The sequence below is a fragment of the Ambystoma mexicanum genome, chromosome 5p (assembly GCF_040938575.1).
Source record: "Ambystoma mexicanum isolate Mex_15411 chromosome 5p, UKY_AmexF1_1, whole genome shotgun sequence".
NCBI lineage: Eukaryota > Metazoa > Chordata > Amphibia > Caudata > Ambystomatidae > Ambystoma > Ambystoma mexicanum.
Genome location: NC_090930.1, coordinates 251762470 through 251779830, shown reverse-complemented (window position 1 = coordinate 251779830; position 17361 = coordinate 251762470). Strand labels below are relative to the sequence as shown.

The 17361-nt window shown below is 49.5% G+C and overlaps 1 protein-coding gene across 2 annotated transcripts in view; it reads right to left on the bottom strand.

Annotated features, from left to right (window-relative positions):
* Nucleotides 1-17361, bottom strand: part of THOC2 (THO complex subunit 2) — a 2257836-nt gene that overhangs the window by 662805 nt on the left and 1577670 nt on the right. For both annotated transcript variants that reach the window (XM_069612670.1, XM_069612671.1), the window contains exon 26: nucleotides 13450-13578. In XM_069612670.1, coding sequence (XP_069468771.1) covers nucleotides 13450-13578 — 129 coding nt within the window. The remainder of the gene's footprint in view (nucleotides 1-13449; nucleotides 13579-17361) is intronic.

The following is a 17361-nucleotide window of genomic DNA, read 5'->3' as shown; positions in this document are numbered from 1 at the left end:
GAGAGAAGGTCCGCGTCCGCCGACAGCTTGATGGGAGGGGACGTTGACAAGTCCAGAAGGTCCGGGAACCAGATCTGCCTCGGCCACGCCGGTGCGACGAGGATCATCCTGCACCGGGACCTCTTGAGCTGGTTGATGAGTCGAAACGGCAATGGAGGGAACGCATACAGGTATAGGCTGTCCCAGGGGAACGAGAACGCATCGCCCATGCTTCTCGGCTGGGGAAACCATTGTGGCGAAGATCTAGCACTTCGAGTTCGTCGCTGTTGCGAACAGGTCGATTTGGGGTTTGCCCCATTGTCGGAAGAGTTGATCCACCTGATCCTGGCGCAGTTCCCACTCGTGACACGCACGCAGCTCCCTGCTGAGCGAGTCGGCGATGGTGTTTCTTTCTCCTGCCAGGTGGAAGGGAACCAGGAACATCCCCCGGGCGACAGCCCAGTGCCACAGATCCTGTGCCTCCTTGGATAGGGCTGGGTATCTGGTGCCTCCCTGCTTCCATATGTAAAACATTGTCGTGGTGTTGTCCGTGAAGATCCGCACCACCTTGCCCTTGAGCGACGGGAGGAACGATTTAAGAGCCCAGAACACAGCTCGGAGTTCCAGGACGTTGATGTGCAGGAGCCTCTCCTCCGGGAGCCAGAGGCCTCTTGCGTGGAGATCTCCGGTGTGGGCGCCCCAAACTTCCAGAGAGGCGTCCGTCGTCACCGTCTCCTGGTACGCTGGCGTCTGAAAGTCCTTGCCCGCCGTGAGGTGCGCTCGAACGCCCCACCACTGAATCACCCGCCGGAACACCTCATTGAGGGGGACCCTGTCTTCGAAGGTGCCTGTCACCTGCATCCAACGGGCGTCGAGAAATTCTTGAAGAGGGCGCATCCGTGGTCTGCAGAGGCACACCAAGTAGATGCAAGAGGACATCATCCCCAGGAGGGACTTGATGGACCTCACCCTGGCCACGTCCGTGGCTAGCAGGCGCTGTACTTTGCCTAGAATGGTCTTCGTCCGTTCTTCCGACGGTGCCGCCAGGCGCCTCACTGTATCGAGCTTCGCTCCCAGAAACAGGGCCACCTGCGACGGCACCGGGCGGGAATTTGGGTTATTTATGGCTAATCCCAGGTCTGAGAGTAGCTGGACGGTCCTCGCAGTGTGTTTGACGGCGAGTTCCCTCGTCCTTGAGCGGATGAGCCAGTCGTCCAGGTAGGGGTAGACGTGAATTCCTTGCAGGCGCAGCAGCGCCGCCACAGGTGCTAGGCACTTGGTAAAGACCCTGGGGGCCGACTTCAATCCGAACGGCAGTGCTCTGAATTGGTAGTGGCGTCCCTGGACGACGAACCTGAGGAACTTTCGGTGACTTTTGAGGATGGGAACGTGGAAGTATGCATCCTCCAGGTCCAACGACGATAGAAAGTCGCCTTCCTCCAGCTGTCCCAGTACGTGCTGGAGGGTGACCATCCTGAACTTTTGTGACCTGATGTATTTGTTCAAACGACGAAGGTCCAGGATGGGGCGCAAGCCGCCCGTCTTCTTCCTGACGAGGAAGTACCTTGAGTACACCCCGGAGCCCCGGAGCCTCTTCGGGACAAGCTCGATGGCGCCTTTCCTGAGCATCGCCCATACCCCCAACAGCAGTTGCAGGACGTGACTTTCCTTCCTGGCCACAGGTGGAACGTGAGGGCACTTCTTCAGGAATTCGATAAAGTGTCCTCTTGCCAGGGTATCCAGCACCCAACGGTCGGTGGAGATGGACTTCCACACGCCGACGAACTTCATCAGCCAGCCTCCCACCGGGGTGCTTCGGTGGGGGCCCGAGACCACGGCCGGTTCAGTCCTGCTTGGAGGTGGTGGCCTTGCTGCCCTGGCCACCTTGCCGACGGCGGCGAGGCGCACCCTGCTTGCCGGGACCCCTGTATGCCTCCTGAGACGAGGAGAGTGCCACCTGGCGGTAGGACGACGAGCCACCGCTGGATCCCTTGGAGGCACCCTGTCTGCCTCCGGAGCTCCGAAAGGGCCGTCGTTGCTGAAGGGCTCCTAGGGCACGGGCCGTCTCCGTGTCCGTCTTTATGGCTTGGAGGGATTCGTCCACCGCCTTCCCGAACAAGTTGCTGCCGTCGAACGGCATGTCCAACACCCTGGTCTGGACGTCCTGACGGAAGTCGGTCGCCCGGAGCCAACCCCGTCGTCGTAGGCAAACACTGTTGCCCAGCTGGCGGAACCCGGTATCGGCAATATCGGTTGCCACCGTTATGGCGTGGTCCGACGCCACCTCGCCTTCTTGAAGTATTTCCAGGGCCTCGGATCTCTTGTCGTATGGTAGGAAGTCCAATATGGGGGCCAGCTTAAACCAGAGCTCCCTGTCGTAACGGGCCATGATCGCCAGGGCGTTGGCCGCTTTGATCGTCGTCGCTGCCGACGAAATGACCCGCCGCCCCATGGCGTCCAACTTCTTTCCCTCGCCGTCCGGCGGGGAATTCGACGTCGAGGCTCCTGACCCCGCAGCTTTCTTCTTAGCCGCCGCCGAGACGACCGAGTCTGGCGTTGGCTGGGCCCTGAGGCACAGGGGAGCGGTTTCGGGGACCCGGTACTTCTTCTCGTACCAGTCCCGTTTGGCTGGTGCCATGGAGGGATTCTTGAGAACCGACAGGCCCTCCTCCCAGATGTCATCGATTAGAGGCACCGCGATGACAATCTTCCTCTTGTCCTCCTGGCGCTGATAGAGGAAACCTTCCTTTTTATGCTCCTCTGGGCAGAGCTAGAACAATTCGGACGCCCTGGCGATCATGGCGTGGAATGAGCCAATCTCGTCGGGCGGCAAGGCCCATGCGACGGGAGACGGGAGACCCGTTCCGTCGTCGTCGCCATCAGAACCCGTCGTCGAGCCCATCGCACCGTCATCTCCCGACTCGTGGGAGGATGAGGAGGGAACTGTATGCCTTACGGGGGCGAGTGGAGGAGAGGGTTGGGTCCTCTGTCGTTTGTTCTGAGGACTTCCCGACGGGCCAGGTTGCGGGTCCTCCGGCCTGGGCCGTGGTAATCTCGTCCTTATCTCAGAGCATAAGGACTGGATCGCAGACAAAATGGCCGCCGAGCTATCCTGAGGCCTAGGTTCCGGCTGCGACGGAAAGGGAAGGCTGCTCTTCCTCGGTTATCTCCCGAGGATCTTCCTTACAGGATCGAACCTTCTCGAATTGGACTTCGAGATTCCTCACGGCCTCGGTCAGTTCCTCCTCCGAGGCTGACTCTGAGCTCGAGGAGGCTACCGTGCCCCCCTTCGCTTTTTCCATCATGGTGGCCATGACGATGGGCTGAAAAGAGGATTCCCTCCTTGGCGGCAGGGAAACTCTAGTCCCGGAGGCAGTCTCCGCTGGCGGGGTCTCTGCCGGCTTGGCCAGAGTCGCCACGATCGCCTCGATAGAGGCCTTTGCCTGCTGGGTAGGGGCCTTCACCTCCTTAGGTGCGTCCCGGGCCTTCTCCTTAGGGGGAGGGGAGACGCCTCGCACCCCCTCTTCTGAGATCGGACGGGGCTTCTCCCGAAGCTTACCCCGGGGTCTTGGACTTCCTCTTCCCCGAACCGGAGCGCTGGCTCGTGGTTGACGGTGCCGGGGAAGGCGCGCCCTACCTGGCGACCGAAGAGCCCGACCTTTCAGCGCTCCCGGAGCCAGCGGACTCGCGGCGCTTGGCCTGGTGTTGGGCCCCCGTCGGCGGGGCGTCCGCACAGGACTTAGAAGCCCGCTCTGACCCTTTCTCCTTCTTCTCACCCGTTGAGCCCTTCTCCAACCAGCTGGCGAGACGGGATCGACGGTCCCTCATGGTCCGCTCCGACAAGTTCTTGCAGAACTGGCAGTCCTTCTCTACATGAGTCTTGTCCCCATGAAGACAGTAGAGGCATTGCGAATGTTCGTCTTCCTTAAACACATTTTGCAGCCCGCATCCAGGGCAGCTGCGAAACAGCTTGGGTCCGGATGACGAACTCGCGTCCTGGGCCATCTCAAAGTAGGCCGCGAATCTTCTGGAATCCTCCAAGAAGTTGATTCGACAAAATCTTCACCCTTGAGGGGCGTAGGAAAATCCCGTAACGGGTAGCCGTTAACGGGAGTAGAAACGGTGGAGCTTGAGGCTCGATTAACAGAAAAAATGTGAAAATTCACCTGAAAAAGCGCAAAACACGCAGTAAAAGCTCGAGAGCTAAGCACAAGGACTCCCTACACTTGAACGTGCGGTAAACATCTGAGGATGGCTGCCAGAGGCGGGTCTTAGGTAGAGGGCAGTCATTGGCTGTGGTCAGTATGACGCAGAGATCAGTGATTGGTTACTACTACGAAAGACAGATCAGAAACGAAACTGATATTGATTTTTCTTTACCGAGGATTCCCAGCCTGACGACGGGGAATGTTCATGAGCATGTGAATCCATGCCAGACCCCATGCTGGAGAAGAACAAGTTACTTCTTACCTTGTAACGTTCTTTCGACGGGATGTTCCTCCGACGTATTCCTCATCTTAGATATCTCCTTCCAGCTCTGCTGGCCTCGGAAAATTTTTTCTCTAGAGGGCGCTGCGCGTCGACGTCCTCCGAGTCGATGTCCCTCGACAGCCGCCGTATCGACGTCAACGTCATCCTGCCTATAAAGGCTGCGCGCAGCGTTCGTTACTCAGTTCCGTTTTGTAGCCCACAATAATACTTTCTGGACTAGACTAATCACCCTGAAGGAGCGTAAGCTGCAACAACACGGGAAGTAGAACTGCGGGGATGGATGGGAGGGCCGATGAGGAATACGTCGGAGGAACATCCCGTCGAAAGAACGTTACAAGGTAAGAAGTAACTTGTTCTTCGAAGGGATTGTGTCCTCCGACTTATTCCTCATCTTAGATAGGCTCCCATAGCAGTATTCTATTATTGGAGGAGGGAGTACTGACTTCACGCTGTCTTCTATTGATGAATAGAATGCAGTACAGCCCTTCCAAACCTAGTCTCTTGACTGGAGGAAGAATCCAAATTGTAAAAACGTGTAAAGGTATGGACAGACGACCATGTAGCGACCGCACAGATGTCTTTAACCGGCACGCCTCTTTTGAGGGCCGATGAAGGTGCAATACCTCTGGTCGAATGAGCCCTAAGGTTTTGAGGGGGCTCTTTCCCTGCCAGTTTATAACATTCCAGAATGGCTAGAATGATCCATCTGGAAATGGTCTGCTTAGTTATTGGTAACCCCAGCTTGTGACCTGCGTAACCTACAAACAGCTGGTCTGCCTGTCTTATCCTGGCTAGTCTACTGATGTAAAAACTTAAAGCCCTTCTAGGGTCTAGCCTGTGTAACCTCTCTTCCTCTTTCCCCGGGTGAGGAGGAGGAGGATAGAAAGATGGTAGGGTAATCTTCTGACTGATATGGAATTCAGAAACCACCTTTGGGAGGAAATTAGGCTTCACTTGCAGGACAACTTTGTCTTTGTGAAATATTGTGTGAGGGGGTTTACAAGAAAGAGCTTGTAATTCGCTCACCCTTCTAGCAGATGTAAGTGCTATTAATAAAACAGTTTTAAGGGTAAGGAATCTTAACGAACAAGAATGGAGTGGTTCGAAAGGTGTGCCCATCATTAAAGTTAGTACTAAGTTTAAATCCCATAGGGGAACTTGGAATGGTCTTGGGGGATAAACATTGGTTAACCCCTTTAGAAACTGTATTACCAAGGGTAATTTGAAATAGGATGGTTCTTCCGCAGTGCGCTTAAAGATGGATAGCGCTGCGAGATAGCCCTTAATGGTGCCAACTTGAAGGCCTGAATTCGCCAAATATAGAAGGAAGGACAAAACCATTGGTGTACCACATGAAAAAGGGACGATATTCTGTTCTCTACACCAGCTGCAAAATCTGTTCCAACGGCAGCGGTATAAAGACTTTGTTGCTGGCCTCCTTGCCGAAAGCAACACCTCCATAACATCATCAGGGAGGTCCCAATCCTTGTACCTCAGCCTTTCAGAAGCCAAGCGTGAAGGTTGAGGGTTTTGATGTCTGGATGGAGAACCTGACCTCCCTTCTGTGAGAGTAGGTTCTCTCTGAGTGGAAGTCGAATTGGAGGGCAGATGGACAAGTCTAGAAGGTCCGGGTACCACGTTCTACTGGCCCAATCCGGGGCAATTAGGATCATGGTTCTCCGGAATCTTCTCAACCTCCTGATCATTTGAGGAATGACAGGGACCGGTGGGAACACGTACAGAAGCGGAAACTCCCAGTCCACTATGAACGTGTCTCCCAGAGCTCCTCTCGGGGGAAATTCCCTTGAGCAGAACAGGTCGCATTTCCTGTTTAGGCTGGTGGCGAACAGATCTACCTGAGGGGTTCCCCAAAGGGCGAAGATCTCTTGAAGGACTTCCTGAGCTAGCTCCCACTCGTGGGAGACTGTGCTCTGCCTGCCCAGAGCGTCCGCTGTCAAGCTCTTCTCTCCGGCTAGGTGAACTGCCGATAGAGAGATTCCTTCTTGGATTGCCCAAAACCAGAGCTGCATCGCCTCTCTGCACAGGGGTAGTGATCCTACGCCTCCTCTTTTGTTGAGGTAATGCATGGCCACCGTGTTGTCCGTCATTATCAGGACGTTCTTCCCTTGTACAGCTGGCAGTAACGCCTTCAGCGCAGGTCTGATGGCTCTCAGCTCTAACAGGTTGATGTGTAGTCTGGACTCCGATGGAGACCAACGACCGCTGATGGTCAAGTCGTTGGCGTGGGCTCCCCACCCCGTGAGTGAGGCATCCGTGACTACTGTTATCTCCAGCCAGGGTTGCCAAAACTGTTCTCCTTTCAGAAAGTTCTCCTGACAGGCCCACCACTGAAGGTCTCGAGCCACCCTGCCGGGAACCTGAAGAAGATCTGTCATTCTCCCTGAGAATTGTGACGACTGAGTCCTCAGTGCCCACTGGAGGGATCTCATTCTCAGGCGAGCCTCTGGCACTAGGAAAATGCAGGATGCCATGAGGCATAGCAACCTCAAGAAGTCGAAGGCTGGGAGACGTTGGGCATGTTGGAACTTGGTAACCATCTGTAGAATATCTTGAGCCCTCACCTCTGGTGGCGAGGCTTTTCCCAGGGAAGTGTCCAGGATCGCTCCTATGAACTGGAGTCTCTGCGATGGTATCATTTGTGACTTCTTTAAATTGAGGGAGAAGCCCAGTCTGTGAAGGAAGTGGCACACGTGATTTAGCTGGATCTGAGCTTCTTCCGAAGAAACAGCCCTGATCAACCAATCGTCCAGGTAGGGGTAGACGTGAATCCCTTCCCTCCTTAGACTTGCCGCCACAACCGACATTAACTTGGTGAAGACCCTCGGGCGGAGGTCAGCCCAAATGGCAGTACTCGAAATTGATAGTGAGTTGCCAATTGCGAACCTCAGGTATTTCCTGTGTTTGAGATGGATAGGCACATGGAAATAAGCGTCCTGAAGGTCCAGAGATACCAACCAGTCCTGGAACTGAAGGGCCTGGAGGATCTGAGAAAGAGTGACTATCTTGAATTTGTCTTTCCTGAGGAATTTGTTCAATTCTTGCAAGTCCAAGATGGGTCTCAGTCCTCCGTTTTTCTTCGGAATGAGAAAGTAAGGGGAGTACCAGCCCTTGTTCCTCTCCTCTACAGGTACCGGTTCTATGGCACCTTTCTCTAGCAGGTCCACAATTTCCTGCAAGAGGAGCGGATCTGGAGCTTTCTGAGAGCTGATCCCCGGTGGATGACTGAGGTATACGTAGGAAAGGCGGGCAGTAACCTTGGGCAACTGTTTCCAATGCCCAAGCATCTGACGTGATAGCTTGCCATGCCGCCAGATGTTGAGTCAACCTGCCTCCTACAGGTGTCCTGTGAGGGAAGTCCTCAGAGTGGTTTTGGGGCGGCTGATGCAGATGCCGATGGTAAAGAGGCACCTGCTGTTGCTGCGGCTTTTGGATATCTACCCCGTCCACCTCGGGTAGTTCTTCTTTGTCCCCTTTGAGCCGGTCGTCCTCTACCTCTTCCGAATGTGGAGTAGAAGCGAAAGGACTTGCCCCTCGCAGAGGTTCCTGTGGGACGAAAAGGAGTCTGACGGATTGCAGCTCCTAGGGATTTTGCTGCTGCTTTTGAAGTTTGCAGTTTCTCTAAACTGTCATCCGCCTTTTTCCCGAACAAAGAAGAGCCATTGAATGGCATGTTCAAGAGCCTGGCTTGCACATCTGGGGCAAAACCAGACTTTCTCAACCAAGCGAATCTCCTGGTTGATGTACTTGCCGCCATTGCTCTGCTGATACTGTCAGCCAAATCAATGCCCGTCTGGAGGGATTCGCACATAGCGTCTTTACCGTCCTGTATAATATTCAGGAACGCATCCCTTTCTTCTCCCTCCGGGATGCAGTCAGCCGCTGTAGAAGCACACTCCCAAAGTGTATGGCTGAACCTAGCAAGGGTGCAAGTAGCATTCACAGATTTTAACGCCATGCTACATGCTGAAAAGACATTCTTTGCCATAGCATCATATTTTTGATCGTCCCTGTCATGTGGGAAGATAGGATAAGCCGTTTTGACATCGGTAGAGGATGCTGCCTGTACCACCAGACTTTCTGGGGATGGGTGTTTAGACAAAAACTCTGGGTCTGTAGAGGATACCCTGTACTTTGTAGACAGTTTTTTATTTACTGCTGGTACGACATCTGGGGTTTCCCAGTTTGTCATGATCTTCCTCTGAAGAGCTTTATGAAAAGGCACCACAGGATCCTCCTGTGGGCCTTTGTCAAGAATATCTGTGAGGTCATCTTGTTGGAAAGATTGTGAAGGTGCAGACCACCCCATAAACTCTGTGATCCTGGCCCTTAAGGCTCTATAGGGGGTTTCAGCATGTTCCCCCGGGTCTGGTCTGGCAAACTCCACCTCAGGGGAGGTGTCTAACCCACTTGCCTCATGTAAGGAATCATGAAGATCCTTTAACCTGCGTTCTTCAGAGGAAAATTCCTCTCTAATTGGGGTGACAGGTCCCTGCAGCTCGAATGTGTCTTCCTGTTCAGACAATTCACCCTCTTCCAATACTGAGGACATAGTCCTCAATTGTTCTGAACTCATAAAGGGTGTAAACCCCATTTCCAAGGCTGAGGGTGCCGAACTTGTCCTAATCGGCCTCGAAAACGTCGATGTCGTCGACGCCGAAGGCTTCGAGCGTGGCGTCGAAAACAAAGGCGGTGGCCTCGAAGACCTCGACAGAATTGGGATTCTACTCGACGATCTCGAAGCCATCGACGTCGAGGACCTGGGGATAGACACTGGGTGTGTCGTAACCGTGACTTTTCTTGGCGTCGACACTGGTGTCGACGCTGGCGTCGAGTCGACAGACTCGTGTGTCGAAGGTCCCTTCGACAACGGCGTTGAAGACATCGACCTCGACGGAACCCTCGTCGACGGAACCTTCGAGGAAGGTTTGGAGGTCATAGTCCTACTCGAGGGTTCGAGACGCGCTCGAGAGGTTTTCTTCGCCGGGTACTGCGACTCGCGGCGTTTTTGACCTTTGGGTCTTTCGACCAGAGCATCGCTCTCGGCAGTCTTCGAGGGGGTCGAGGCCGCTTTCTCGAAGACGCTCATCATATTTTTGCGGAATTCCTCCCATTCAGCCCGGGAACTATGTTTCGTGGGGCAAGGGATTCTTTTTGGCGAAACAGAGGAAGAAGAAGACGGAGAAGGGGATCTTCGACGTCTCCTCTTCGAGTGCTTCGATCTCGAGGAGTGATGGGACCCACTCCGAGACCTGGAGCGCGAATGGTGACGAGGAGACGAGTGTCTCGACTTTGTCGACGAAGAAGAAGCTTTAAAAGTCTTACCTTTCTCCAGCTTCCCCCTACGCTCCTTCAGGGCCTTAGCTGTCATGGACATACAGTCCTCGCACTCCGAACAATGGTGTTCAGCTCCCAAACACCACAGACAAACTCTGTGAGGGTCAGTCAGTGACATCTTTTTTCCACAATCTCGGCATTTTTTGAAGCCGGATCGAGGAGTTGTCGGTTCCGACGAGGAAGCCATCGAGTACGGATCGAATAACTCGAGGTAACTAGGATTAATCTGACAAGAACTGAGCAACGGTATTCCGAGGCACTGAGTAAGCGCGGAAAAACAGAACTGAGCAACGGACGCTGTGCGCGGCCTTTATAGGCAGGATGACATCGACGTCGATACGGCGGCTGTCGAGGGACATCGACTCGGAGGACGTCGAGGCGCAGCGCCCTCTAGAGAAAAAATTTTCCGAGGCCAGCAGAGCTGGAAGGAGATATCTAAGATGAGGAATACGTCGGAGGACACAATCCCTTCGAAGTGGATATTCTGAGGAAAGTGTACCGGATGCTACTGTAAAATGTAATACTGATATGCCTGATAATAATCTATACACATGTGTAAGGTTATAGAATTTTAAGTAATTTAATTTTCACTGAAAAGTGCGAAAAAATGGTAGACGGGCGATACAAGGTCCTACAACCGTGAGGATTGGCCTGCTATGCTCTACATAAAATATATATCTGCCCATGTGATTTATTAAAGTGCCACAACTGTACAAATGTGTAAATTATGTTATGATGGATTTTTGGCAAAAAGGACTGTGGGAAGGCTTGAGGAAGCGATTAACTCAGACTGACCTATCAGAGTCTTGGAGGTAGGCCTAGCTCAGTTCTGCCCACCAATAATTCTGTGATGTCACCATGCTCTATATAAAGGGTGGCTGACAGGACTTTAGACACACTTCCCTGAATTTCTTGCGCCTGCGTTCCTGATCTTCTACCTTCATCCTGCCCGATTCCAGATCCCACTGCAAAGCCAAAGCATAGCTTATTCCAGATCCCACTGCAAGGCCAAAGCATTCCTGATCCTATCCACAGCAAGGCCTCAATCAAGAGAATGCCACTAAAAATCCCATTAACCAAAGGGAAAAGCTGTGGTATTCTTTTGGGAAGCATCCTGAGACCAGCCTGGCATTTTGCCCACTAACTGCATGCCCGCTGCATCCCTGCTATCCAGCTGTCCTTGTTATCCGGTGACCAGACCTTTTCCCAGCTGTCTTTTGCCAGGAGAGTCCGCTATCCGATGACCAGAATCTTTTGTGACCAGAACCCGGACTGTTCCAAAATCCCCAAGCGTGGACTGAGTATTTCCCCATCCCAAAGAAACAGTCTCCCCATCTTGACCATTTTGTCTTAATTAGACTCTCGAAGCAATCCTACCCATATCCCGGTAACTTGTTAAAACTGTTAGAAAGTCAAGGACAGGGTGCACAGAGAATTCTAAGTGCTACCGCCATCTCTCTATTAATTCTGTCTTGTGTAGATCATAAGCCCTTAGTCATATTTTGAGTAATGAAACTAGTTTCCACATAAAGTTGAACGTTGGGGTGACAAGGTCGACGTTGTGAATCAACCTTGGATCTTACTGTGTCCCTCTTGAACAATCAGTCTTAATAATCTAGTTTAAGTGAAACCTGTCCTGTTTCTAAGCTGATTTTCTCTCTTCCACAGCTTTATTTTACCAAAAGCGAACCTTCTTCTATCTTGCAAATCTCATCCAGTTCTGTAGCTAGAGATCTCCTTTGACCTCTATATTGTCCCTGTGATATACATCTATCCCCCCAGCCCAAAAACCTCATTCCAATTCAGTGTTTTTCACCCGTTTTTTGAAGAAAGCGTTTTTTGCATTTAAAACTGCAAACCAGAAAAAAAACTTTGCCATGTGTGAATCCGGCTGCACTGGGTTTTCATTTTCAATCTGTTTGGTGAACTGTATGCTTTTGTGATACCTTGCCTGATGGTTGATAGTGAGATAACATCCCTAATACTGTGATAAAACATATGTATATCATTATTTAACATACATTAATTATTTTTCAAAATCTCAGGGTCATTTTAGGCCTTTGCAAAGGGTTCATTTTGTGAGGGAAGGTCGGATTTTGATTCCGTTTGCTGCCTCTTATCCCCGACTACCTGCTGCTTCTTTCTATCCACTCAGAATTCGATTTGTGGGTTGAAGGAACATTGCAGGGGGAAACCTTAACTTGGGTGCTATCTATCCTAATTCAAAAAGTGCTCCTATTAAATTGTGCTTTGGGTATGTTTTACTAGAAGGTTAACCAAGTGCATTGCTTTAATTTCTATTGTAATTGTCACCCCATTGGTGATTGCTGCCCAATATTAAAATGTGTGATTGTTGTGAATTTTTAAAATGAATCAATATTGTATATTCACCAACCGGCCTGGTTCATGGTCCATTGTGACCCGGGGAATTTGTAAAAGGGGGTGTGAGACGGGTCGGGTACCGGCTCAATTTGAATTAGTTGAAATTAAAGAAAAAGCATTCCTATTGAGCACCACATCCCGGGCTAAGACCAAGTGTCAGGGTCCAGTGTGTGACACCCGATTGGAATCCTTAACAGGTATTTGCGGTCTTTGGGCACATCTTTGACCTTTTTATTTATCCCTTCTGCATGGCCAGTGTTAATTTTTTTCTAAGTCCCTCTTTGGGGTTCCTTGGATTTTGTTCAATTTTTTTTAGCCCCAAGAAGTGGATTCCCGGCCTTATCAGTAACCGGTTTAGGCCTTGGTCTGGGAACCTCATGGATGTCCCTGGTACTTTAAGCCCCAGGGAGGGGAGCCACGGAGGAGCCTCTTACATCCAGTTTAATCCCATTAAGGGCTATCTAGGTGCGAGCCATGGTGGCACTAGAGTCGATACGACCTCTCCCTAAACCGAAAAGGTGTCACCCGGCCATGGAGCCCCAAAATGAAACACTCACCAGACGTCTTTTTTCTTCAATTAATTCTCTGAGGTACAACAGAGGATCGCAATGTCTAACTTTCTCCCAAATGACAAGTCTTCAGGATAGTAGCAGTATTCGGGTCCTAAACACTTATGGTTATGTGGGTCTGCCACCACGTACGGACGCCTACAGGACACAACATAGAACCCTTTCGCTCGGGCATAGGAAAAGAACAGTCAGTGGAAAACGGGCAGGAAGTCTAATTGAATGACAAAAATAAGCAGGAAGAAAAAAAACCCTGCAGGTGCTAGCACGTGTTTGCGCAGAGAAAAGGACTGAAGGGTGTGGCACGTGGCACAGGACGCAGGAAGAGGAGGCTGAAGACTGACGGAGGCTGGCTCTCGCATAAAAATAAAAAAAATATAACTTTGGGTGCTGCAAAAAAGAGCTCCGATCCTGCCCTGATGGACGAAATATCCTATATATATGGAGGAAAGGGAAAGGAACATAGGAGTTCTTGGAATTTATGTATCTGACTCTTTGTAACATAGGGCAGATGATACTGATCCTGGCATGGTCAGATTTCAACAACACAGGACTGGTTGATTCAGTGAATGTATTTGAATATGAACTTTAATCATGTAGTTGGAAGAGCAGATCAATTTAAGCTATGCATCTAAAAAAGACCGAGTAGGAGCTGTGATATTGATTCTTCTCATACCTTTTCATAAATCGCTCTATCACTGTGCCACCTCGTCACAGTCTCAAGCATGCAGCAAAGAAAACGCCCATATCGACTTGCTTCATTTTCTGTACAACTTGCCACTGTGTAAATGATGTCAGAAAAAACCTGAAACGATGTAAACAGATCAGACAATGTAACACAAGTCACACATGCAGACTAAAACATGTCAGCAAAAAACAGATCAATTAACAATAGGTGAGCGTGTATATATTTTCACTAAAAAAACCTTAGTTATAGTGCAGTTAACTTGCACAGATTTAACACAACAAAGCCCTTCAAATTTAGCAGATGTTGGAAGTCATGACCAGCTTAACTCGGAACATTCCCGTTGATGTCCCCCATAATGCCAGTTAAGCAGGTCCTGACTTCCCAAATCCGCTCAATTTCCAGGGGCTTGTTGAGTTATCTGCACCTTAAATAAGGTTTTTTTCAGTTAATTTGAAGGATTTTGTTATACCATCGTTTTCTTTTACGGGTCACTTGCCATGGCCTTCAGCCAGTGGCCATGTCCACTGTACATGTCACCCCCCCCCCAATAGGTTTCTCTGGGACCCACTAGGTGGCCACTGGCCTGTGCTCATTGGCCAGGGCCATATAGCACCCCTTAACATGTTACCCCAATGGGTTACACCACACACCTCAATGTAAAATTTCACTTTGTATAAATATTTTTTTTAACTCTTTTAAAAACCGCTGTTATTTCAGCAATGAACTACAAAAGGCGCAGACTATTTAGAAAATACTCATATTTTCTTTTACATGTGATGCACTTTCAAAAATAACTTCGAATATGAAAAAATAACCTTCGATATGCGAACACGTTTGAGCTTTGAACTTCGTCCACAGTCCTCACAACTTCCTAAATTTCACATGGTGTCCTCTTTCCCCCCTCCGCACCTTTAGCCTGATAGCATTAAATCCTTTTTCCTCTTCTAAATCGCATTTATTTTTTCCAATAGTATTTATTGAGCATTTTAAACAAGTTTAACCACATACATGTTAACTTTGCAGTATGAGTCAGTGAAAAAATGTGTCCTGCTTCTGTGTGAACGTAGAGAAAACAATAAGTTGAACTTGTCACACGTCCCCCCCTTCCTATCCTGCCCCCTCCCCCACTCAACGTAATTTATTTTTTATTTTTTTTTATTTAGGTCGTACAATCAATGAACATATGACGGGATTTAACACTGCTCTGCTCTTTTTTCAAGATGTGTAGCACCTAAGGTTCTCAACATGTTTTCCAACCTCAGAGAGTAAGTCCTCGAACAGAAAGGAAGGCTCTAAAGTTTATACCTAATGTGCAACAGATTTTACGGAGTCCCAGTAGGCTCTGCAAAATTCAAGGAAGGGCAGCCATATCATGTCTATGTTCTTGCGAGATTCTTGGATCGCTGCCGTTAAACTCTTCATTTCGTATAAATGACATTTTCAAAACTTTTCGTTATTGGATAACCTCGATAATTACCCCGAATATTCACAAATATCTCTTGCATTGAGGAAAAAAAGATGGTCATTTCTGAAAAGCGCTTCTGCTGCAAAGCACCACGGGAGATACCTCTAATTTTGGGAGGAGGTACCCCAGCCCCCCTTCTCTGTCAAATATTTTAAAACATACTGGAGGCACTAACCCCAAACCCTTATTTATTTTTTTTAAACTGATCTTTCCCAAAATGTCAAGTCTGGGGGGCCATGCCTACAATTCTGCCTGCAACATTTCAGTCCAAACCATTGTACGAGTCAAATGTTATTAGCAAATAATGTTTTGGTCCCGGGAGTATAGCTCAGGGGCAACACGCTCGCCTTGGAAGCAAGGCGACACAGAGCAACACACGTTTGATCCCCTGGTCCGCACTTAGATACCTATGGGTATTAGGCGTGTTATAAATAACTAATAATTATTATGTCATATTTCTGCATTTTTAAGGCTGAACATCCAAAAAGAGTTTTTTTTGGTTGTTTTGGTGTAACCTTCAAAATGCGACCCAATAGGTCCCAACCCTCACCCGCTTCTGTGCTTTTTCTTGTAAAACGGGGAGTTTCCCCTTTACCCACTCTCCTACCCTGCATCACACATTCCCCTTGTTCTTAAACCAACATTTTCACCCGCACACCCGCCTCCCTCCATTTCCCACAACATTCACCCACTTCTCCCTCACATACATGTACACACACCACACACATGCATACACCAAAACAAACACTTAGCTTACTCCCAAGAAGTCCCTCGCACACTCGTGTGAGTCACACAGAGAGGAAGGCAGCGTCTCAAGGAGCAAGGTAAATAAGGAGTAGAGGGGGTTTGTTTATGGGTTAGGGAGGCGGGTGAATATTGTTTAAAGGATCGATTTAGAAAGACTGAATTATCGATTTTAATGGCCCTTTCTAAATCGATGTTTTGTGTATTGAAAAATAAAACTATATTTAGATTTCCTATAGTACTCAACATACACTATAAGTATAGTGCGGCGACCACCACAAGGTGTAGCGAAGTTGCGCTGATTTAACACAACAAAACCCTTGAAATTCAGTGATGTGGAAAGTCATGATCAGCTTAACTCTGAGCGCTCCCATTGATGTCCCCCCATAATGCTATGTCCTCCATAATGCCATTTTGTGCGTCATTGTGAATCCCACTATACAAGTCTTTCGGGCCCAATGGCCAGTGAGCATGGACTTCAGCCATGTCCACTGTACATGTACCCCCAATATGATTCTTTTGCAATACTAGGTGGCCAAAGGACGTGGCCACTGTACATGTCTTTCGGGCTCATTTACCAGGGTCTTATGCCCTGGCCAGCGAGCACAGCTTTAGGGTGTCCACTGTATATTTTAAAACATTACCGGGAACACTGGCCATGGCCTCCGGCCATGTCCACTGTACATGTTCCACCAATATGTTTCTTTTGGACACACTAGTTGGCCACTATACATGTCTTTCAGGCCCACTGGCCACTACTGTGCCAGTAGCCATGTCAAACCATTACTTTGTTACCAAACACCCATTGCCCCCTGCCCAGTAGATGTAGGCACTGCAGATTTTAAACCTTTTTCTTTTTACCTCGTTAATCCCACGATAATTTCACAGTAATGCTTTCCAATAACAGAAATTCCAGCTGTAAAGTAGTGGTTTACAGATTCCCGCGATAACGGGAAATATTTCTCAGAATTAAAAAGTGTTCCACATCCTCACAGGCACTCAATAGTTGTCCTCCTTTTTAGGTCCCCTCACTCCACTCAATAGCTTTTTTTCCTAACTAACCCTCATCATTTTTATGCACAATCTCCGTTTGGGAGCTCCACAGAATGTTTTGCTGGACTACTGGATTTTTTGTCAAGTGAGTGGGCACCTTTTTCCACACTGGCTCCTTTAATTCCATCTATGGGAACCCTTTGTGTTTCTTTTTGTACCTTTTCTGTGGAGTCATGCTTTCTTCCAAGTTTTGTGGCATCTGTCATTTACTTTTACAACACACAGCATACTGAGGTGTTTCCCTATTAATTTTCAATTATCTTCCTTGTGGGACCTTCTGTTCCCGAGAAAGGGGAACATTGTTTTATCCTGCCTATCTTTTCTTTTGTGAGATCAGCACAGCACACCTTATGTGGAGTGCTGCGGGGTTACACTATATATCCGTTCTCACTAGCTTGTCACTGTAACCAAAAGGTTACAGGAGTAATCTGAATGACTGTTGGCAGTGGTTTTACCCTACCTACTTTTGTGCAGTTCTTACACAGATTGACCCATTGATGACCCCGTTGACCCAAAGATGGCTTGTCCTTTCTTGGTGATCCTTTTACCGTGCAGGGTGTGGGAGGTCATTAGATTTTTGTCTTCAGCAGGTTCCCATGGGAAAGCCCTCCAAGACACCAATGTGGCAGAGGACAGGA